General features: G+C 51.5%; 1 protein-coding gene and 1 long non-coding RNA gene across 2 annotated transcripts in view; one reads left to right on the top strand and one right to left on the bottom strand.

Annotated features, from left to right (window-relative positions):
* Positions 1-6,035, bottom strand: part of LOC125465109 (uncharacterized) — a 25,735-nt gene extending 19,700 nt beyond the window's left edge. Inside the window, exon 1 of the long non-coding RNA XR_007250167.1 lies at positions 5,956-6,035. This is a non-coding gene — a long non-coding RNA (uncharacterized LOC125465109). The remainder of the gene's footprint in view (positions 1-5,955) is intronic.
* fabp10a (fatty acid binding protein 10a, liver basic) lies at positions 4,721-22,312 on the top strand. Its single transcript, XM_048558255.2, has 4 exons — positions 4,721-4,857; positions 19,886-20,058; positions 20,997-21,086; positions 22,210-22,312. The coding sequence occupies exons 1-4, from the start codon at positions 4,791-4,793 to the stop codon at positions 22,258-22,260; spliced, it is 381 nt and encodes a 126-aa protein (XP_048414212.1). The 5' UTR covers positions 4,721-4,790; the 3' UTR covers positions 22,261-22,312.
* The last annotated feature ends 1,268 nt before the right edge of the window (positions 22,313-23,580 follow it).

Genomic DNA, 23,580 nt, shown 5'->3' on the forward strand with positions numbered 1-23,580 from the left:
CTCTCAACTTTCTTACCAATGCCTACAGTTTTCAGGGACTGAGAAAATTCTACCCAATGGCACAGCACCGTTGATATTAAATGATGTCACTTCTACCTACACCGGGAGCCTTGATCAATCTGGAAGTCACCAAGAATGAGGTGGTGTAAATTAATTCAGTGCAACGTTTACCTCTCACATACCACTCTCACTGGCAATGAAGTTGCTCTCATTTTAGCCATAACCTCTAGATAAACTTACAGGGATTGAATAAAGAAAGCATATCAGTCACATTGCTTGTCAAAGAATGCCAGAGGTACTTCACTTTTTGTGACTATTATTTTGACTGTGCTCTAGAATCTTCAATTTATCCACACCGTCGAAATTTAATTTAAATGCTTGAGTAAAATATTACAATTCTATTATGGAGATACCATTCATTTAGTTTCTTGCCCAGTTGTTAAATATTACATGCTTCATAAATCTACAATAGAGTCAAACACCACAGGAGATCAACGTTGGCTGATTAGTCAAGCCTTTCAGAAATCAGGCTAATAAATTTCCCCTGGCACATTGTTAAACCTTATATATCCAATGGTGCTGGTCTCTGAGGATTTAAATTCTGTAACATTTCGAAAATCTCTTCATCAGAACATTTACTAAAGGGCGGTGTTGTGTGGGTGAATTTATGAGATTTAAACATGCAGAAGGTGTTTTGTTGAGTAGAAAATGTGATCAAAAATTTCCAAGCTTGTGTGAGACAAAGCTGCAATGTGAACAGCTAGGTGTAACATTCACCAAAAACATTTTATTGCCAAATGAAACATAGTTGGGCTGATCATGTTTTGCCACTTTGCAATAAAAGTAGCAGATGGATTACAACTCTGATAAATGTGAGGTAATGCATTTATGGAGATCAAACAGGAAAAGGGAATAGGTAATAAATGGGAACATACTGAGAGGGGGAAATGAAGTGAGAGATCTTGGCATGCAAACGCAATAGGTCCATAAAGTTAGCAGTGCAGCAAGGTAAGGCATAAGGAATGCTCTCCTTCACTGGCATAGGCATAGAACACAAAAGAGGATACAGTGATGAAACTGAGACTGGTGAAGCCACAGCTGGAGTACAGTGTGCAGTTCTGGTCACTACATTGTCTATTTCAATATAACTGTATTGTTGCTTCAGTCCAGGGGGCAGTTAAGATTAAAATTGCTATGTAGGTCAAGCTGAGTCATGATGATAGATTTTCTTCCCTAAAGGATGACAATGAGCCAGATGGTTTTTATTACAATCTGGGCACCATTATATATGTTAATTGAAAATGAAATGTTGATGTAAGCCACCTCAATAGCCTCAAGATGGTTTGGGCTGACACTAATTCTTTTATATTCCAAATGTTTTAAACTAAATTTAAATGCACTAATTACCACTGTGGGTTTCAGACTTACATGTCCTAGATTACCAGTCCAGTTGAGGGCTCATTCTGCAACACAATTCCCTAAACGTGTGTGTGAAAGATTCCAGTTTTATACCGTTGTGGACAATTGTAGTCAGTAAACTGGGGAAAAGGGGATTTGAGTAAGAATGGGTGGGTAATGTATTTATGTTAACTGAGAATCTGCTTATTTTAACAGTGTTCTGTGTTATCTGTCTAAGTGTTGACTGCTTATGGTGATGTTAGTCCAGGGCAAAGAGAATAATAGGATGAAGTAAAACAGGAAACAATATGGGAAAAGACACTAAAGGTGGAAATATAGTAATATTTCTGTATGAGCTCTTTTTCAATAGGACGCACCTTCAAAAGTCTGACTGTACGTTCAGCTGCATTAGAAAGTTACCCCATTTCTGTCAACACTTTGTGCTTAACCAGTAGGGTTTTGACTCCTAAGGTTATTTGCCCAGAATACAGGTTAGATTGAGCAAACAGAGACCTTCATTGCAGACCTTTTATTTAAACTTAGCTTCATGTCAGGTAAAAGACCTATTATTTCAACTTCAGAGGGAAATACAATGATAAAGAACTCAGTTGATTAAATCCCAGTTTCTGCACAATCCATTATAAATTAAACAGCTTTTCTGCATATTATGCCTGCAGCCAATGGTGGAACTGGATAAGTCAGATCCCAGAATGAGCCCTAGACTGATAGATTTTTTTTAAAAAACATTGTTAATATGTTGATTATTTGTTGAAACATAGTCACACAAGGCTGCAGAGAGCCTTTGAAAGAAAATATAAGTTCATTGTATGTATAGTGAGAGCAAAACAAAGCAATCAAAATTCTTTAGATCTAAACACAGTTAAATTTTCGAGCACACTGCAAAACATAGTTTCGCCCTGTTTCTTAACACTATCTGCTGTTACCCAGTTCAAAGAGAAACTTTCCCTCCACATCAAATCATAAAGTTCAACTCAACTAATTTTTGATAGTTTCTTCATGTGAATTTTGCAGTTTCCAACACAGAATCATTGGGTACAGTACGGGAACAACCCCTTCAGTCCAGCTCATCCGCACTGACCACCTACTGATCCAAAATTTATCTAGTCCCATTTGCCAGCATTTGGCCCACAGTTCCTCCAAACCCTTCCCATTCCTATACCTATCCAGATGCCTTTTAAATGTTGTAATTATACCCATATCTATCACTTCCTCTGGTTGCTCATTGCATACAAGCTCATCTGCGTGAAAAAGTTACACCTCAAGTCCTTTTTAAATCTTTCCCCTCTCACCTTAAACGTATGCCGTTTAGTTTTGGTCTTCCCTAGCCTGGGGAAAAAGACCTTGTCTATTCACTCTGTCCATGCCCGTCATAATTTTATCAACCTCTATAAGGCCACCCCTCAGTCTCGGAGCCTCCAGGAAAAATATCCCCAGCCTGTTCAGCATCTCCCTGTAGGTCAAGCACTGCTGTGGGCCTGGAGTTATGATAGGTAAGGATGGCAGTTTCCTTCCCGAAAGGGCCAGATGGGTTTTTTACCCCCAATTCATGGGGATCATTAGACTCTTAATTCCAAAATTTGTTTTGAATACAAATTCCACCATCTGCTGTGGTAGGATTTGAACGTAGGTTCCCAGAATGTTACTTGGTTTGCTGGATTAACTGTCTAGCAATAATACCATCAAGCCATTGCCTTCCCTTAGGGTAATTCTGGGAATAGAACAATTTTTCACTTTCTGTATCTAGGCCCCTATGGGACATAGTGGTTTAGTGATTAACACTATTATCTCCAAGCAGTAGAGATCCAGGTTCAGTTCCAGCCCTGGGCAACTGGCTGCATGGAGTTTGTATTTTTTGTCACCTATCGTGTGGAAAAAGGCCGTTCAGTCCAATGGGTCCACACAAGCTGTTGGAAGAACATTACAGTCAGACTCACCCCGCTACCCCACCCTTGTAGCCCTGCATTTCCCACAGCCAATCCACCTAATCCATCCCTTGACACTATGAGTAATTTAGCATGGCCAACCCCAGCTAGTCTACACATCTTTGGAGTGGGGAAGGAAACCCAAGTACCCAGAGGAAACCCATGCAGACATAGGGAGAGTGAGCAAACTTCATACAGACAGTTGCCCAAGGCTGGAATCAAACCATGGTCGCTGGTGCTGTGAAGCACATTCTCTGTGTGACTATGTGGGTTTCCCTTGAGTCCTATGTTTTCCTCGCACAGTTCAAAGATGTGCATGTTGGGTGGATTAACCATGTTAAATTGCCCACAGTATCCACGGTGTTCATACTAGGTTGGTTAGCCCTGGGAAATGCAGGGTTTACAGGGACAGTGTAGGGGATGGGTCTGGTGGGTTGCTCTTAGAGGGTCAGTGTGGATCCAATGGGACAAATGGCCTGTTTCCACACTGTAGAGATTCTAAATTCATAATGAACCATTTGCTACTGTTCCGCAACAATGTTTCTTACGTAGTGTCAGAAAAGTTTTGTATTGAGTCAGAGTATGCTTAATCATGTCTTCTCCAGATTTCTTTATGAGTTGTCTAAGAGAGGGTGACACTTAATAGTTAGTTTGTAGCAGTTTTGTGCAGTTGAGGCGTTCCTGATTAAGGTGGGCAAACCAATTGACCAAAAGATAATGAGAGGAGACTTCTATTTAAATAATCTGTCTGAACTCAAGCTCATTTCTCATAAGTAAAACAAAGTGTAAGGTTGAGCACTTGACATGGTGTCCCAACATGAGGAATGCTTTATTTTTGTTCCCAATGGTTGTGGTGCAAAAATTCCAAACTGTCATCAACTGTCATGCAAGCCCGAGGCTGGAATCGAGCCTGAGTCCCTGGCGCTGTGAGGCTACGTTGCTAACCACTGAGCCACCGTGCCACCTCACCATGGCTAACCATACGGCCTTTGGACACAAATGTTTCAATTTTAGAAACTCTCTGTGCTTGCTGCTGCTTGCAGACATTTTTTTAAAATTTCCAAGCCTAGAAAAAGCACACCATCTTTCAAACAGCTTGTGTCCTCTTCATCCCCTTCGTGGTCTTTTCTATAAAGATGCATTATACAAGACATTAATCATCTTGAATCCTGCACTCCTACAAAAAGAACACTGACTTTGAAAAAGGAACAATCTACATGGCTTTCAGCTTTAAATGCAAGGCTATCCATTTAAAGAACAATTTTTTTTGGTTTGCTTAGACAGATATTACATTGAGTACTTTTCAGTTAATGATTAGGTGAGTTATGCAACTAAGTTGTTAACAAATCTGAATCTACCAACACACACTCTCTGATATAAACACTGGTCCCAAAAAAAAATTCTATTTTGCCAATTTGTCTTCAACCAAGTGGAAGCCCTCCCACAAAAATGGCATTCTCTGGAACGTGGCATGTCTACTCCCAGGAGAACATTGAAGATTTTATGCGAGCTCTCTGTAAGTTTAACGAATGATTATGAGTAAGAATGGAAGCAGAAGAAAGTAATAGGGATCTGGTCACAAATTGTGTTGAAAATGATGTTGATTTCCTGATATGATTTTGCTTCCACTCAAACCTATTTACCTATCACCAAGACTGCTGTAGTAACCTGCAATTTAATCCAGAAACCTTTTAGGACTTATTTTTAATTCGGTCGCATTAAAAATGCTTTCAAAACATAGGTAAGAGTCAACCTGATGGATAAGCATTTTTCACCCAATTTTAAATGACAATATGACGTTTAAAAATGTTATATGGAGACATTTATTAGTTATGTTGGAATACAGTAGTCAAATTCTTAGCAAATTTAAGAAAAATATAAATAAACCTGAACTATTTAAAAGGTGGCTATAGTCTCCCAGTGTCTCAAGAAAAGCTTCATTTTATGAATCTCTTGGAAGAGGTAGATGCAGGAACAGTTAGTGAAAGCATTCCGTCATGATCAATTCCATTTAGAGACATAGGCCTGAAGCTTATCCTCGTGTGACTAAGTTCTTTACGATTAGGTTAAGGGTTAGGATTGTTGTTTTTTGCAGGGTTTTTCACTAAGATGCCTAATGAGATTTTTCACTGTGTCTCACCTGTTTAACTACTCTGCCAATACAGCACACCTCACATCAGATTCTAGCACAGTCTACCACAGCCTATTCCTGGAACATCTGGCTGGATATTCAAGGAAAGACCAAAATTTCTGGCACCTGCCCCGTTTTTGGAAGGCTTCTGTGCGCCCAGCAAACATTGGAATTCTGTCGTCACCCCTCCCAAGCGATGTCCTGGCACAGCAGCTACAAAGCCACGCTGCCCACAGGCTGACACTCTCTCACATATACAACCCCATTCTTGCACTCCAACCATGCTGCACAGTCTTAGCTACATCCTGTTTAAACATCCCCTCTAAGTCACTGCTACACTGTCCCTGCTGCCCACTGGAGACTTGCAATTTGAGGCGCGTCACATACAGGTAAATAATCGGACAATTCCAAAGGTGAGCATTCATTTACAGCCAGGCGCATCCATAAAAATTGGTAAGAACCTTCATCGACATGCCAAATTACCTTAGTCTCCTGAGGGAGTAGGGGTGTTGTTGAGCTTTCTTGACTATCACATCAACGTGGGGTGGACCAGGACAGTTTGTTGGTGATCATCACTCTGAAGAACTTGACCCTCTCGACTATCTCCACCTCAGCCCCATTGACACCGACGGGGTCGTGCCCTCCACTCCACATCCTGAAGTCAACGACCAGCTCCTTCATTTTGCTGACGTTGATGGAGAGATTGTTGTCTTTATACTATGCGCTAAACACTCGATCTTTTTCCTGTACTCTGTCTCATCATTGTTTGAGATCCAACCTACAACAGCGATATCGAAAGCAAACTTGTGAATGGAGTTAGTGCAGAATTTGGCTGCACAGTTGTGAGTGTACAAGGAGCACAGTAACAGGTTGAGGACATAGCCCTGAGGTGCACTGGTGTTGAGGATTATGGCGGGGAAGATGTTGGTGCCTATTCTGACTGATTGAGTTCTGAGGGTCAAGAGGTCAAAGATCTAGTTGCAGAGAGATGGGCCACGACCTTGGTGTCAGAGCTTGGAGATGTGTTTGTTTGGAATTATGATGCTGAAGGCAGAGCTGCAAGTATCCTTGTTATCTCGATGTTCGAGGGATAAGCGTAGGGGCATGGATCTGCTGTAATGGCAGTGAATTGCGAACAGTCAGGCCATCTGGAAGCCTGGAGTTGATGTGAGCCATTATCAACCCCTTGAAACACTTCATAATGATGGAGGGCAGAGCCACCAGGCAGTGAGGGACACTGCATGAGTTTTCTTCAGCATCAGAATGATAGCAGTCTTCTTAAAGCAGGCAGGGGTTTCAGATCGTAATAAGGAGAGGTTAAAGGTGTCAGTGAATACTCCCATCAGCTGGTCTGTACAGGACCTGAGTGCACAGCTGGGAACTCCACCTGGGCTGGTCCCTTTCTGTGGGTTCACCCACAGAAAGGCCTATGTAACATCTGTGACGGAGACTGTGGGCACAGGTGCACCCGAGGCTGTTGGGATAGGTGACATCATTTCACTGGCCTTCTGTTCAAAGCAAGCGTAGAATGCATCAAGCTCATTGAATAGGGATGTATTGTTTCCTGCGATTCTGTTTGACTTCATTTTGTAGCCCATTATGTTGGGTAGGCCTTGCTACAAATGACATATCAGTGTGGTTGGTCTCAACCTCACACTTAGGCCGGCAGATAGGAATGCTTCAAGTTCCCCCGTCCAACTGGCACTGACTGTCCCCTCTCTGGGCTTTGTTGTGGTCATTTTCCAGTTGTCTCACTCATCGAGAGAATGGGAGGTGAGGACAAGGAGCAGAGTTCACAGTGATCGCCATCAGCACTTGGTCCCCTCCCATCACCAGCCCCTCCACCCCTGGGACTTCCACCTCCCCCTCCGACCTCAGTCTACCCTGCCAGCTCATCCTCACCCACCTACCCACAATCTCCAAATCAGGGGATCCATGGAATCCCTGCAGTAAGAAGCAGTCCACACTGGTTTTCTGAAGAGTGGCCCACCCACATATATCTCCCTACCTTGTCCCAGTAACCCTGCATTTCCCACGGCCAATCCGCCCTAGCCTGCACATCTTTGGACTGTGGGAGGAAACTGGAGCGCCCGGACGAAACCCACGCAGACATGGGGAGAATGTGCAAACTCGACACAGACAGTCACCTGAGGGTGGAATCGGCCCCTGGTGCTGTGAGGCTGCAGTGCTAACCACTAAGCCACCGTGCTGCTCGACAGCGACCCACTGCATTGAAGCTTGGCTCCAGCTGCCCCATCGTGCCCCCAAAACCTGACATTACACCTGACTGATACCCATCCAGCCTGGCTATGCTCTACCCATGGAGATCATGGTGGCAATAACTGCAATAACACACCTCCCAGAACATACCATACCCTCAGACGCTGGTCTGCGCAACTTCCCCAAAGCACCTCGAGATACCCCCCTCACTGTAATCATTTCCGGATCCAGAAATGCCACTGGCTCCCACCCCCAGCATTGACAGCCCCACCCTTTGGTAATGATTCGCTGCCACCCCCTGCCTGTTGCTTCCCGTACAGCACTGACCGCTGCCCACTCCCTGCCTGCTGCTGCTGACCGTACAGCACTGACCGCTGCCCACTCCCTGCCTGTTGCTTCCCGTACAGCACTGACCGCTGCCCACTCCCTGCCTGCTGCTGCTGACCGTACAGCACTGACCGCTGCCCACTCCCTGCCTGCAGCTGCTGACCGTACAGCACTGACCGCTGCCCACTCCCTGCCTGCTGCTGACCGTACAGCACTGACCGCTGCCCACTCCCTGCCTGCTGCTGCTGACCGTACAACACTGACCGCTGCCCACTCCCTGCCTGCAGCTGCTGACCGTACAGCACTGACCGCTGCCCACTCCCTGCCTGCTGCTGCTGACCGTACAGCACTGACCGCTGCCCACTCCCAGCCTGCTGCTGCTGACCGTACAGCACTGACCGCTGCCCACTCCCTGCCTGCTGCTGACCGTACAGCACTGACCGCTGCCCACTCCCTGCCTGCTGCTGCTGACCACACAGCACTGACCGCTGCCCACTCCCTGCCTGCTGCTGACCGTACAGCACTGACCGCTGTCCACTCCCTGCCTGCTGCTGCTGACCGTACAGCACTGACCGCTGCCCACTCCCTGCCTGCTGCTGCTGACCGTACAGCACTGACCGCTGCCCACTCCCAGCCTGCTGCTGCTGACCGTACAGCACTGACCGCTGCCCACTCCCTGCCTGCTGCTGACCGTACAGCACTGACCGCTGCCCACTCCCTGCCTGCTGCTGCTGACCACACAGCACTGACCGCTGCCCACTCCCTGCCTGCTGCTGACCGTACAGCACTGACCGCTGTCCACTCCCTGCCTGCTGCTGCTGACCGTACAGCACTGACCGCTGCCCACTCCCTGCCTGCTGCTGCTGACCGTACAGCACTGACCGCTGCCCACTCCCTGCCTGCTGCTGACCGTACAGCACTGACCGCTGCCCACTCCCTGCCTGCTGCTGCTGACCGTACAGCACTGACCGCTGCCCACTCCCTGCCTACTGCTGACTGTACAGCACTGACCGCTGCCCACTCCCTGCCTGCTGCTGCTGACCGTACAGCACTGACCGCTGCCCACTCCCTGCCTGCTGCTCCTGACCATACAGCACTGACCGCTGCCCACTTCCTGCCTGCTCCTGACCATACAGCACTGACCGCTGCCCACTCCCTGCCTGCTGCTGCTGACCGTACAGCACTGACCGCTGCCCACTCCCTGCCTGCTGCTGCTGACCGTACAGCACTGACAGCTGCCCACTCCCTGCCTGCTGCTGCTGACTGTACAGCATTGACCGCTGCCGACTCCCTGCCTGCTGCTGACCGTACAGCACTGACCGCTGCCCACTCCCTGCCTGCTGCTGCTGACCGTACAGCACTGACCGCTGCCCACTCCCTGCCTGCAGCTGCTGACCGTACAGCACTGACCGCTGCCCACTCCCTGCCTGCAGCTGCTGACCACACAGCACTGACCGCTGCCCACTCCCTGCCTGCTGCTGCTTCCCGTACAGCACTGACCGCTGCCCACTCCCTGCCTGCTGCTGCTGACCGTACAGCACTGACCGCTGCCCACACCCTGCCTGCTGCTGCTGACCGTACAGCACTGACCGCTGCCCACTCCCTGCCTGCTGATGACCGTACAGCACTGACCGCTGCCCACTCCCTGCCTGCTGCTGACCATACAGCACTGACCGCTGCCCACTCCCTGCCTGCTGCTGACCGTACAGCACTGACCGCTGCCCACTCCCTGCCTGCTGCTGCTGACCACACAGCACTGACCGCTGCCCACTCCCTGCCTGCAGCTGCTGACCACACAGCACTGACCGCTGCCCACACCCTGCCTGCTGCTGCTGACCACACAGCACTGACCGCTGCCCACTCCCTGCCTGCTGCTGCTGACCGTACAGCACTGACCGCTGCCCACTCCCTGCCTGCTGCTGACCGTACAGCACTGACCGCTGCCCACTCCCTGCCTGCTGCTGCTGACCGTACAGCACTGACTGCTGCCCACTCCCTGCCTGCTGCTGCTGACCGTACAGCACTGACCGCTGCCCACTCCCTGCCTGCTGCTGCTGACCGTACAGCACTGACCGCTGCCCTCTCCCTGCCTGCTGCTGACCGTACAGCACTGACCGCTGCCCACTCCCTGCCTGCTGCTGACCGTACAGCACTGACCGCTGCCCACTCCCTGCCTGCTGCTGCTGACCACACAGCACTGACCGCTGCCCACTCCCTGCCTGCTGCTGACCGTACAGCACTGACTGCTGCCCACTCCCTGCCTGCTGCTGCTGACCGTACAGCACTGACCGCTGCCCACTCCCTGCCTGCTGCTGCTGACCGTACAGCACTGACCGCTGCCCACTCACTGCCTGCTGCTGACCGTACAGCACTGACCGCTGCCCACTCCCTGCCTGCTGCTGACTGTACAGCACTGACCGCTGCCCACTCCCTGCCTGCTGCTGACCGTACAGCACTGACCGCTGCCCACTCCCTGCCTGCAGCTGCTGACCGTACAGCACTGACCGCTGCCCACTCCCTGCCTGCTGCTGACCGTACAGCACTGACCGCTGCCCACTCCCCGCCTGCTGCTGCTGCCCGTACAGCACTGACCGCTGCCCACTCCCTGCCTGCTGCTGCTGACCGTACAGCACTGACCGCTGCCCACTCCCTGCCTGCTGCTGCTGACTGTACAGCACTGACCGCTGCCCACTCCCTGCCTGCTGCTGACCACACAGCACTGACCGCTGCCCACTCCCTGCCTGCTGCTGACCATACAGCACTGACCGCTGCCCACTCCCTGCCTGCTGCTGACCGTACAGCACTGACCGCTGCCCACTCCCTGCCTGCTGCTGCTGACCACACAGCACTGACCGCTGCCCACTGCCTGCCTGCTGCTGTTGACTGTACAGCACTGACCGCTGCCCACTCCCTGCCTGCTGCTGCTGACCACACAGCACTGACCGCTGCCCACTCCCTGCCTGCTGCTGCTGACCGTACAGCACTGACCGCTGCCCACTCCCTGCCTGCTGCTGCTGACCGTACAGCACTGACCGCTGCCCACTCCCTGCCTGCTGCTGACTGTACAGCACTGACCGCTGCCCACTCCCTGCCTGCAGCTGCTGACCGTACAGCACTGACCGCTGCCCACTCCCTGCCTGCTGCTGACTGTACAGCACTGACCGCTGCCCACTCCCTGCCTGCTGCTGCTGACCGTACAGCACTGACCGCTGCCCACTCCCTGCCTGCAGCTGCTGACTGTACAGCACTGACCGCTGCCCACTCCCTGCCTGCTGCTGCTGACCACACAGCACTGACCGCTGCCCACTCCCTGCCTACTGCTGCTGACCGTACAGCACTGACCGCTGCCCACTCCCTGCCTGCTGCTGCTGACCGTACAGCACTGACCGCTGCCCACTCCCTGCCTACTGCTGCTGACCGTACAGCACTGACCGCTGCCCACTCCCTGCCTGCTGCTGCTGACCGTACAGCACTGACCGCTGCCCACTCCCTGCCAGCTGCTGCTGACCGTACAGCACTGACCGCTGCCACTCCCTGCCTGCTGCTGCTGACCGTACAGCACTGACCGCTGCCCACTTCCTGCCTGCAGCTGCTGACCACACAGCACTGACCGCTGTCCACTCCCTGCCTGCTGCTGCTGACCGTACAGCACTGACCGCTGCCCACTCCCTGCCTGCTGCTGCTGACCGTACAGCACTGACCGCTGCCCACTCCCTGCCTGCTGCTGACCTTACAGCACTGACCGCTGCCCACTCCCTGCCTGCTGCTGCTGACCGTACAGCACTGACCGCTGCCCACTCCCTGCCTGCTGCTGCTGACCGTACAGCACTGACCGCTGCCCACTCCCTGCCTGCTGCTGACCGTACAGCACTGACCGCTGCCCACTCCCTGCCTGCTGCTGCTGACCGTACAGCACTGACCGCTGCCCACTCCCTGCCTGCTGCTGCTGACCGTACAGCACTGACCGCTGCCACTCCCTGCCTGCTGCTGCTGACTGTACAGCACTGACCGCTGCCCACTCCCTGCCTGCTGCTGCTGACCACACAGCACTGACCGCTGCCCACTCCCTGCCTGCTGCTGACCGTACAGCACTGACCGCTGCCCACTCCCTGCCTGCTGCTGCTGACCACACAGCACTGACCGCTGCCACTCCCTGCCTGCTGCTGCTGACCGTACAGCACTGACCGCTGCCCACTCCCTGCCTGCAGCTGCTGACCGTACAGCACTGACCGTTGCCCACTCCCTGCGTGCTGCTGCTGACCATACAGCACTGACCGCTGCCCACTCCCTGCCTGCTGCTGCTGACCGTACAGCAGTGACCGCTGCCCACTCCCTGCCTGCTGCTGCTGACCGTACAGCACTGACCGCTGCCCACTCCCTGCCTGCTGCTGACCGTACAGCACTGACCGCTGCCCACTCCCTGCCTGCTGCTGCTGACCACACAGCACTGACCGCTGCCACTCCCTGCCTGCTGCTGCTGACCGTACAGCACTGACCGCTGCCCACTCCCTGCCTGCAGCTGCTGACCGTACAGCACTGACCGCTGCCCACTCCCTGCCTACTGCTGCTGACCGTACAGCACTGACCGCTGCCCACTCCCTGCCTGCAGCTGCTGACCGTACAGCAGTGACCGCTGCCCACTCCCTGCCTGCTGCTGCTGACCGTACAGCACTGACCGCTGCCCACTCCCTGCCTGCTGCTGACCGTACAGCACTGACCGCTGCCCACTCCCTGCCTGCAGCTGCTGACCGTACAGCACTGACCGCTGCCCACTCCCTGCCTGCTGCTGACCGTACAGCACTGACCGCTGCCCACTCCCTGCCTGCAGCTGCTGACCGTACAGCACTGACCGCTGCCCACTCCCTGCCTGCTGCTGCTGACCGTACAGCACTGACCGCTGCCCACTCCCTGCCTGCTGCTGCTGACCGTACAGCACTGACCGCTGCCCACTCCCTGCCTGCTGCTGCTGACCACACAGCACTGACCGCTGCCCACTCCCTGCCTGCTGCTGCTGACCGTACAGCACTGAACGCTGCCCACTCCCTGCCTGCTGCTGCTGACCGTACAGCACTGAACGCTGCCCACTCCCTGCCTGCTGCTGCTGACCACACAGCACTGACCGCTGCCCACTCCCTGCCTGCTGCTGCTGACCGTACAGCACTGAACGCTGCCCACTCCCTGCCTGCTGCTGCTGACCGTACAGCACTGACCGCTGCCCACTCCCTGCCTGCTGCTGCTGACCGTACAGCACTGACCGCTGCCCACTCCCTGCCTGCTGCTGCTGACCGTACAGCACTGACCGCTGCCCACTCCCTGCCTGCTGCTGACCTTACAGCACTGACCGCTGCCCACTCCCTGCCTGCTGCTGCTGACCGTACAGCACTGACCGCTGCCCACTCCCTGCCTGCTGCTGACCGTACAGCACTGACCGCTGCCCACTCCCTGCCTGCTGCTGCTGACCGTACAGCACTGACCGCTGCCCACTCCCTGCCTGCTGCTGCTGACCGTACAGCACTGACCGCTGCCCACTCCCTGCCTGCAGCTGCTGACCGTACAGCACTGACCGCTGCCCACTCCCTGCCTGCTGCTGCTGACCGTACAGCACTGACCGCTGCCCACTCCCTGCCTGCTGCTGCTGACCGTACAGCACTGACCGCTGCCCACTCCCTGCCTGCTGCTGCTGACCGTACAGCACTGACCGCTGCCCACTCCCTGCCTGCTGCTGACCGTACAGCACTGACCGCTGCCCACTCCCTGCCTGCTGCTGCTGACCACACAGCACTGACCGCTGCCCACTCCCTGCCTGCTGCTGACCGTACAGCACTGACCGCTGCCCACTCCCTGCCTGCTGCTGCTGACCACACAGCACTGACCGCTGCCCACTCCCTGCCTACTGCTGCTGACCGTACAGCACTGACCGCTGCCCACTCCCTGCCTGCAGCTGCTGACCGTACAGCACTGACCGCTGCCCACTCCCTGCCTGCTGCTGCTGACCGTACAGCACTGACCGCTGCCCACTCCCTGCCTGCTGCTGACCGTACAGCACTGACCGCTGCCCACTCCCTGCCTGCAGCTGCTGACCGTACAGCACTGACCGCTGCCCACTCCCTGCCTGCTGCTGACCGTACAGCACTGACCGCTGCCCACTCCCTGCCTGCAGCTGCTGACCGTACAGCACTGACCGCTGCCCACTCCCTGCCTGCTGCTGCTGACCGTACAGCACTGACCGCTGCCCACTCCCTGCCTGCTGCTGCTGACCGTACAGCACTGACCGCTGCCCACTCCCTGCCTGCTGCTGCTGACCACACAGCACTGACTGCTGCCCACTCCCTGCCTGCTGCTGCTGACCGTACAGCACTGAACGCTGCCCACTCCCTGCCTGCTGCTGCTGACCGTACAGCACTGAACGCTGCCCACTCCCTGCCTGCTGCTGCTGACCACACAGCACTGACCGCTGCCCACTCCCTGCCTGCTGCTGCTGACCGTACAGCACTGAACGCTGCCCACTCCCTGCCTGCTGCTGCTGACCGTACAGCACTGACCGCTGCCCACTCCCTGCCTGCTGCTGCTGACCGTACAGCACTGACCGCTGCCCACTCCCTGCCTGCTGCTGCTGACCGTACAGCACTGACCGCTGCCCACTCCCTGCCTGCTGCTGTTGACCGCACAGCACTGACCGCTGCCCACTCCCTGCCTGCAGCTGCTGACTGTACAGCACTGACCGCTGCCCACTCCCTGCCTGCTGCTGCTGACCGTACAGCACTGACCGCTGCCCACTCCCTGCCTGCTGCTGCTGACCGTACAGCACTGACCGCTGCCACTCCCTGCCTGCTGCTGCTGACCGTACAGCACTGACCGCTGCCCACTCCCTGCCTGCTGCTGACCATACAGCACTGACCGCTGCCCACTCCCTGCCTGCTGCTGACTGTACAGCACTGACCGCTGCCCACTCCCTGCCTGCTGCTGCTGACCGTACAGCACTGACCGCTGCCCACTCCCTGCCTGCAGCTGCTGACTGTACAGCACTGACCGCTGCCCACTCCCTGCCTGCTGCTGCTGACCGTACAGCACTGACCGCTGCCCACTCCCTGCCTACTGCTGCTGACCGTACAGCACTGACCACTGCCCACTCCCTGCCTGCTGCTGCTGACCGTACAGCACTGACCGCTGCCCACTCCCTGCCTGCTGCTGCTGACCGTACAGCACTGACCGCTGCCCACTCCCTGCCTGCTGCTGCTGACCACACAGCACTGACCGCTGCCCACTCCCTGCCTGCTGCTGACCGTACAGCACTGACCGCTGCCCACTCCCTGCCTGCTGCTGCTGACCGTACAGCACTGACCGCTGCCCACTCCCTGCCTACTGCTGCTGACTGTACAGCACTGACCGCTGCCCACTCCCTGCCTGCTGCTGCTGTCCGTACAGCACTGACCGCTGCCCACTCCCTGCCTGCTGCTGCTGACCACACAGCACTGACTGCTGCCCACTCCCTGCCTGCTGCTGCTGACCGTACAGCACTGACCGCTGCCCACTCCCTGCCTGCTGCTGCTGACTGTACAGCACTGACCGCTGCCCACTCCCTGCCTGCTGCTGCTGACCACACAGCACTGACCGCTGCCCACTCCCTGCCTGCTGCTGACCGTACAGCACTGACCGCTGCCCACTCCCTGCCTGCTGCTGCTGACCACACAGCACTGACCGCTGCCCACTCCCTGCCTGCTGCTGACCGTACAGCACTGACCGCTGCCCACTCCCTGCCTGCTGCTGCTGACCACACAGCACTGACCGCTGCCACTGCCTGCCTGCTGCTGCTGACCGTACAGCACTGACCGCTGCCCACTCCCTGCCTGCAGCTGCTGACTGTACAGCACTGACCGCTGCCCACTCCCTGCCTGCTGCTGCTGACCGTACAGCACTGACCGCTGCCCACTCCCTGCCTGCTGCTGACCATACAGCACTGACCGCTGCCCACTCCCTGCCTGCTGCTGACTGTACAGCACTGACCGCTGCCCACTCCCTGCCTGCTGCTGCTGACCGTACAGCACTGACCGCTGCCCACTCCCTGCCTGCAGCTGCTGACTGTACAGCACTGACCGCTGCCCACTCCCTGCCTGCTGCTGCTGACCGTACAGCACTGACCGCTGCCCACTCCCTGCCTGCTGCTGCTGACCGTACAGCACTGACCGCTGCCCACTCCCTGCCTACTGCTGCTGACCGTACAGCACTGACCACTGCCCACTCCCTGCCTGCTGCTGCTGACCGTACAGCACTGACCGCTGCCCACTCCCTGCCTGCTGCTGCTGACCGTACAGCACTGACCGCTGCCCACTCTCTGCCTGCTGCTGCTGACCACACAGCACTGACCGCTGCCCACTCCCTGCCTGCTGCTGACCGTACAGCACTGACCGCTGCCCACTCCCTGCCTGCTGCTGCTGACCGTACAGCACTGACCGCTGCCCACTCCCTGCCTACTGCTGCTGACCGTACAGCACTGACCGCTGCCCACTCCCTGCCTGCTGCTGCTGACCGTACAGCACTGACCGCTGCCCACTCCCTGCCTGCTGCTGCTGACCACACAGCACTGACTGCTGCCCACTCCCTGCCTGCTGCTGCTGACCGTACAGCACTGACCGCTGCCCACTCCCTGCCTGCTGCTGCTGACTGTACAGCACTGACCGCTGCCCACTCCCTGCCTGCTGCTGCTGACCACACAGCACTGACCGCTGCCCACTCCCTGCCTGCTGCTGACCGTACAGCACTGACCGCTGCCCACTCCCTGCCTGCTGCTGCTGACCACACAGCACTGACCGCTGCCACTCCCTGCCTGCTGCTGCTGACCGTACAGCACTGACCGCTGCCCACTCCCTGCCTGCTGCTGCTGACCGTACAGCACTGACCGCTGCCCACTCCCTGCCTGCTGCTGCTTTCCATACAGTATTGACCGCTGCCCACTCCCTGCCTGCTGCTGACCGTAAGCACTGACCGCTGCCCTGGTCAACACTCACCTGGACTGTATCAGGAATATCCCTGACCGTGAGCTCCCCAAGTGGACAGTGACCATAACCAGGACTCTGGGTTGTTTGCAGACTGCCTGTGACTGACAGCTGCAGCGCTCTCCAGGCTGACAGCCACCTCCCCTTGCCTGGACTGAGGATTAGCCCCAATCCAGTTTCTGATGTGACCCTTTTGTTAAATAAATGTGCAGTGTGTTTGCCATGGAGATAGCTAGCAAAACTGTCAGTGTTAGATTGACAACTCAGTGTGCCTTCCAGCACACTATTCCCCAGCCACCCCTCCAGGCAGATTTATAATGACAAGCTGCCCTCTTTGTTAATGAGCACCTCAATGCAGCACGACTGAGAGCCATTAGCTCTGGCTTGAGGACCAGCATGCCAATGGGGTTGGCAAGGTGGAGCAAGGCAGGGCGCGATGCTCTGGCCCCATTCAGGTGAATTGTTAGTTAGCGAGTGTGAAGGCTAGCATCCCTTGGCCTGGTCCAGTGCTTGAGTTCAGTGTCTGCCCTGAAGCTGATAGTGTCCCAGCGTAGCCTTTCACTGTGGGATGCTAGACTATCCTGCAGTGCAGCTTTATGCTTCCTAAGTGTCTTGCAAGCGGATCCGAGAGATGCCATGACAGTTATCATGGGTTGGCAATGTCAAATGCCAATGCCCATGGACAGGGATGAGTGTGGCTGGTGCCTGAGGACCATGCCCTGAGATACTGTTTAATTCTGGAGGTTCCTCCCAGCCAGCCGACGACTGAAGGTTCCGCCCTGACCTTCCATGCTGAGAGTTCCCTGGGTTGCTCAATGCACTCGCTAAGATTGAAAGTTGAGTATATACGAGGTGAGTTTTACCATCAAAAAGGCATTTAAAAAGCAATTTACAACTTGCTGCAGCCTCATGAGGAACATTACCCTGTCACCAGACAGACCATAAAAGATGCAGTGAGTGGCTCCTGATGTTGAGATAGCCTCGCTCAACTTCTCAGGCTACTCTGCTCGGGATCTCACTATAGCCCACACTGTTCAGCCCACTGTAAGATTCCTCCATCATTTTTGAGGACGCGGCTAGTTTCTTGTGGAGATAATAGGTGCTGTCGATGCTGGAGTCTGACATACTCTTGTGCTTTTTTTAAAAAAAAGTAATGCAAAAGATTGTGGAAATTTGATTGGAGAGGAACATTATTAGAGTGGGAAATTGAATTATTTGCAATAGAGATAACAAGGTATGGAGGTGGATGAACACAACAGGCTAAACAGCATCAGAGGAGCTGTAAAGCTGACATTTCGGGTCTGGACCCTTCTTCAGAAACTTCAGCATTTCTGAAAAAGGGTCCTAACCCGAAACATAGCTTTCCTGCTCCTCTGATGCTGCTTGGCCTGCTGTGTTCATCTCGCTCTCCACCTTGTTATCTGAGATTCTGCAGCATCAGCAGTTCCTACTATCTTTGAATCAATAATTTGCAAGCTGCTTCTTTGGGAATGAATGAAACACAAACTTGTTTCAGGTTAGACGTGGAGAAGTTGCTCATCTTTTTTCCAGTGTTAATGCGCAAAGACATTTTGTTTTTCATTAAGATACAGAAACATTGAGCTAAAAGAGGAACTTGCAAGTTTGTTAAGTCCAGTCAGATTCGATGATCTTCGTTGAAGCTGACTCACAAAGATACCTGTATACATATGACCATCATCACACCATTTAACAAGGCCCACACTGGCCAACTATCCCTAACTCAGAACATGATAGCTGTCTTCTTGACCCACTTTAGCTCCTGTCAAGCAGCTACGCCCCATTCTGTTGGAGTAAATTCCCAAATTTTGATCCGATGGTAATGAGGAAATGGTAATACATTTCCAAAGCAGGATGATTGGTGGCTTGGAGGGGAATGTACAAGTGGCAGGGTCTGCATATGTCCACAATGCACAATCTGGAATGAATCTGCAAATAATTTGACATTTTAAAATTTATTTAAAACCCAGTTTCGACTCATACCTTTAGAGCTTTGATCAAATTTACGTTCTAAATTCACAGAAATAATTTGTGTTGTCCTTCCATAGACATTAACCTTCGGAGTCCAGAAATCATTCCAAAAAAAAGCGCTTTCTCCAACGTTTAAATATTCCTTCCTTAGGACTGAACCTAGTGTTCCTGACGTGGTCAGGCCGCTGTTCAGTACAGCTGTAGCTTGAACACACACATTAGGAGCGGTGGGAGGCCACTGAACTCCTCCAGTCTATTCTGGCATTCAATGAAACCATGGCTGAAATACTTCCACCTACCCCGATAACTTACAAACCCTTTGCTTATCAAGAACCTATCTATCTCTGCTTTAACGCTGTCTGTAATTAGGACTCTGCTTCCATTGTCTTCTAAAGAAGAGAATTTCAAAGACTGACAACCACATTTTTGACGTATAACTCCTTCTTTCTCATCTACGAAACGTAAAGTCCAGCTTTCCACTGCCTATTTCCATCCTAATTGTACTGGTCCATGGCTTGTGTATATGGAATTCAGCATGGAATGGCAGTGGTGCAGGGAAATCTGTTTCTTAGGCTCCATTAATCAACTCCTCACTGAATAAACTTGCTAAGTTTATTGCAAGATGAATATGACCCCCAATACTACTTTGATTTAAAGTACCTATTAGTACTCACTAGAATGAGAGGCTACTGTCCCTCCGACAGGAACTGGTATGTGAGTGCAGAGGGCAGGTATGGGCTGGTAATTGTAAATGTTTATGTAACTCAATTTGTAACGTCAATGATTTGAAAGTCTCAGCCACCTGTACAAACCCCTTCATGTTGTATTTTCCATGTGCCTAGACATTAGTCCATTTCAGTAACAAACGTTCTATTTTATTTCAGCTCTTCCGGAAGACGTGATAAAAATTGGAAAAGACATCAAGCCAACCATTGAAATCCAGCAAACCGGAGACAACTTTGTCATTACAACAAAAAATCCACGCCATTCAGTAACAAATCAATTTACTCTCGGTAAAGAGGCTGAGATTACCTCCATGGATGGGAAAAAGCTAAAGGTATTTTGGGTTTCTGTTTGTTTAATCTCCCCTGTGTGGTTACTTATTGTCAGTCACCAAGCAGTAATATTACATACACACAAATTATTTCAAATTCTGCCCTATGCACTTCAGAATATTTTTCTACAATCCACAGCTGAGAAATATATCAAATTTACACAGTTCACAGCTTTAAGTTATAGACATTCCTTTTCTCAGTGAGTGAAGGTACTTAGTTCATCTATCCCTCAGGATAACTTCAGTCAATCCAGTAATGAGTCTACTTTACAATTCCCTGGTCTCAATGTAAACAACATTTTAAATTAGAACATACAACATACAACATTACAGCATAGTACAGGCCCTTCGGCCCTCTATGTTGTGCCGACCTGTCATACCGATCTGAAGCCCATCTAACCTACACTATTCCATGTCCATCCATATGCTTGTCCAATGATGACTTAAATGTACTTAAAGTTGGCGAATCTACTACCGTTGCAGGCAAAGCGTTCCATTCCCTTACTACTCTCTGAGTAAAGAAACTACCTCTGACATCTGTCCCATATCTTTCACACCTCAATTTAAAGCTATACCCCCTAGTGCTCGCCATCACCATCCTAGGAAAAAGGCTCTCCCTATCCACCCTATCTAACCCTCTGATTATTTTGTATGTCTCAATTAAGTCACCTCTCAACCTTCTTCTCTCTAATGAAAACAGCCTCAAGTTTCTCAGCCTTTCCTCGTAAGACCTTCCCACCATACCAGGCAACATCCTAGTAAGCCTCCTCTGCACCCTTTCCAAAGCTTCCACATCCTTCTTATAATGCGGTGACCAGAACTGTACGCAATACTCCAAGTGCAGCCGCACCAGAGTTTTGTACAGCTTCAATTTCTTTCTGGTTTGAAGTCAAAAGATCAAACATTTTTGCGTACATTCACAATAATTTTATTTCACATAGTGTACTGTCCATATGGAAGATGGGAAGCTCGTATGCAAGTTGAAAAACTTTGTTCATGTGCAGGCGGTTCACGGTTCTGAAATGATTGAAGTAAGTACTTGAGATAGTCGGAACTGCCGATGTTGGAGAATCTGAGATAACAAGGTGTAGAGCTGGATGAACACAACAGGCCAAGCAGCATCGGAGGAGCAGGAAGGCTGACGTTTCTGATGAAGGGTCCAGGCCTGAAACATCAGCCTTCCTGCTCCTCTAATGCTGCTTGGCCTGCTGTGTTCAGCCAGCTCTACACCTTGTTATCAAACTAAGCGCTTGATTACATTGCTCCGCAAAATATTCCACATGCTGTGTAGCTTTTGACCAATTTAATGACCAACTACACTCCAGTATGAGTAATAGCCGAAAGTTATAAAGTAATTGTTATTTAATATTTATACATAAATTACTTATAGTCAATTAGAATTGAAATAAAGATATTTTACCAACATCATCGGGTAGTTTGAGGAAAAGTCTGGAAAATGTTCAGCATTTTCTACTTTTTATTTGCTTGTCACTAACTAGAAAATAGGTCTAGATATGGCAGCCCTGAAGTCTACTGGGAACCCTGAGTCTCCCAAGCTGATGTGAATACACATAATGCAAGTTCCCTGTCCATAGCCAGTACCTTTTATATCTAAGTATTTGTTTCTCAGTGATGTGAGGTCTTAGGTAGGAAATGTGGCCCTGACGATCTTTCTAAAAATTAAACTGTCCTTTTTTATAATCTACTTTGAACCAATTGACTGGATTCCACCAAACGGTCCTTTTTTCTTTATTTGCAAAAAGAAAAGCTTCTGAAATTTATCTCAAAACTCTCCTGTCCTGTGAAATTAGATTTAGTAAAACTCAATATGGGAGAGCAGGGAATTTATTTGAAGACAAATTTGTTTTTCTTGTGGTTGCAATTCTTCAATAGTCAAGAGCAATGCAATAATTTTAAGAATTGTTCTTCTACTTGAGGGCCTGAGCAAACCTTGATACCTGATACTAGTGTGTCATTCAGTGCTACAAAGGACCTGAAATAAATGCATCAAATGGTGCACATTCTCCCTTTATATCATGTTATATTAAACTAATCTTCATTGTCACCCAGTGGCTCCATTCTATTTTAAGGTATGATAACATTGTGTTGCCACTCTGCATTCAGTTGACTCATTTCTTTCCTGTTTTTTAACAGAAACTTACTGCAGGCACTACTACTATGATTAGGAAAAGCCGAAGAATTTAACCGAAATGGAACTAATATCCTGTGATCTATTCCAATAAATGAACTAGAATCAGGTGTATTTTGTGTGTGCCTGTATGAGTAGAATATCTAACACTCTCTCTGAATTAGGAGACTGGGCAATCTTGACATAGTAGCTCAGTTCTTGCCTCAAGGTCAGAGGCTGTGGTTCAAGTCACACCCCAGAACCCAAGCACAAAATCTCCCTTCTTAACTATACACTGGCTGTCCTCACGCACAAAGGATTGCAGCGGGAAGCAGCTCACCACTACTTTCTCAAGGGCTAATAAGGTTAGACAATAAGACCATAAGAAATAGGAGCAGAATAGTCCATTCAGGCCTCCGAGCCTGCTCCGCCATTCAATAGGATCATGGCTGATCGAACATTCTTCACATCCACCTTCTTGCTTTTGCCCTCTAACCCCTGATTCACTGACTGGTCAAGAATCTATTTATCTCAGCCTTAAATATACTTAATGACCCAGCCTTGACAGCCCTCTAATGTTAAGGAATTCTATAAATTCACTAAGGTCTGAAAGAAGGGATTCTTCTTTATCTCTGTCTTAAATGTGCCAACCCTTCTTCTGAGAATATGCCTTCTATTCCTGGGCTGTCCTGCACGTGGAAACAACCTTTCCATATTTACCCTGTGAAGTCCCCTCAGAATCTTATTTGTTTCAATGTTGCATAACTCTAAGAGATCACATCTCATTCTCCTAAATTCCAATGGATCATAATAAACACTGGCCCAGCCAGCGATGCCCACATCCTGTGAAAGAATAAATAAGAGTAGACTGATACTCGCTTTCTGCACTGTATCAAATGCTGTCTTTCAAATGAGAAGTTAAATTGAGGCCCCTACTGACCTCTAAAAGATCCCATGCCAGTATTTTATAGAAGAGCAGGGGAGTTCTCCTCGATGTCACTTATTCCTCAAACAAAATCACCAGACAGATTAGCTGGTCATTATAGCACTTCTATTTCAGGGAGCTTGCTGCGCACAATTCTGTGTTTCCAAGTTGACAGCAGTGACGGCTCTCCATGAACTGGAAAGTGCTTTGGAACACATCATAGTTATGAGAGGGACTTTATAAATACAAAGTCTTCATTTTCTTTTTGCATAGCTGCAATAAATTTAATTAATTTTCTAATTGCTCCACCTCTGGTGAGGCCACTGTCTCTTACATTTCCATCAATGCTCTCTCTCACTCACATACAAAACATACGGCCATTTTGCACCATGAAACTCACATTCTCTGCCCACTGACCTTGCACCTTTTCAAGCTTCAAATTATCCCAAAGTGTAGCACCTCCATGTTCACC

The sequence above is a fragment of the Stegostoma tigrinum genome, chromosome 24 (genome assembly GCF_030684315.1).
Source record: "Stegostoma tigrinum isolate sSteTig4 chromosome 24, sSteTig4.hap1, whole genome shotgun sequence".
In the NCBI taxonomy this organism is placed as follows: Eukaryota; Metazoa; Chordata; class Chondrichthyes; order Orectolobiformes; family Stegostomatidae; genus Stegostoma; species Stegostoma tigrinum.

Bases quoted from the DNA above. Each gene is read 5' to 3' on its own strand.
- fabp10a (XM_048558255.2), top strand. From the start codon at position 4,791: ATGGCATTCTCTGGAACGTGGCATGTCTACTCCCAGGAGAACATTGAA. The intron at 20,059-20,996 runs GTATTTTGGGTT...TATTTCACATAG, and splicing joins TGGATGGGAAAAAGCTAAAG to TGTACTGTCCATATGGAAGA. The intron at 21,087-22,209 runs GTAAGTACTTGA...GTTTTTTAACAG, and splicing joins ACGGTTCTGAAATGATTGAA to AAACTTACTGCAGGCACTAC.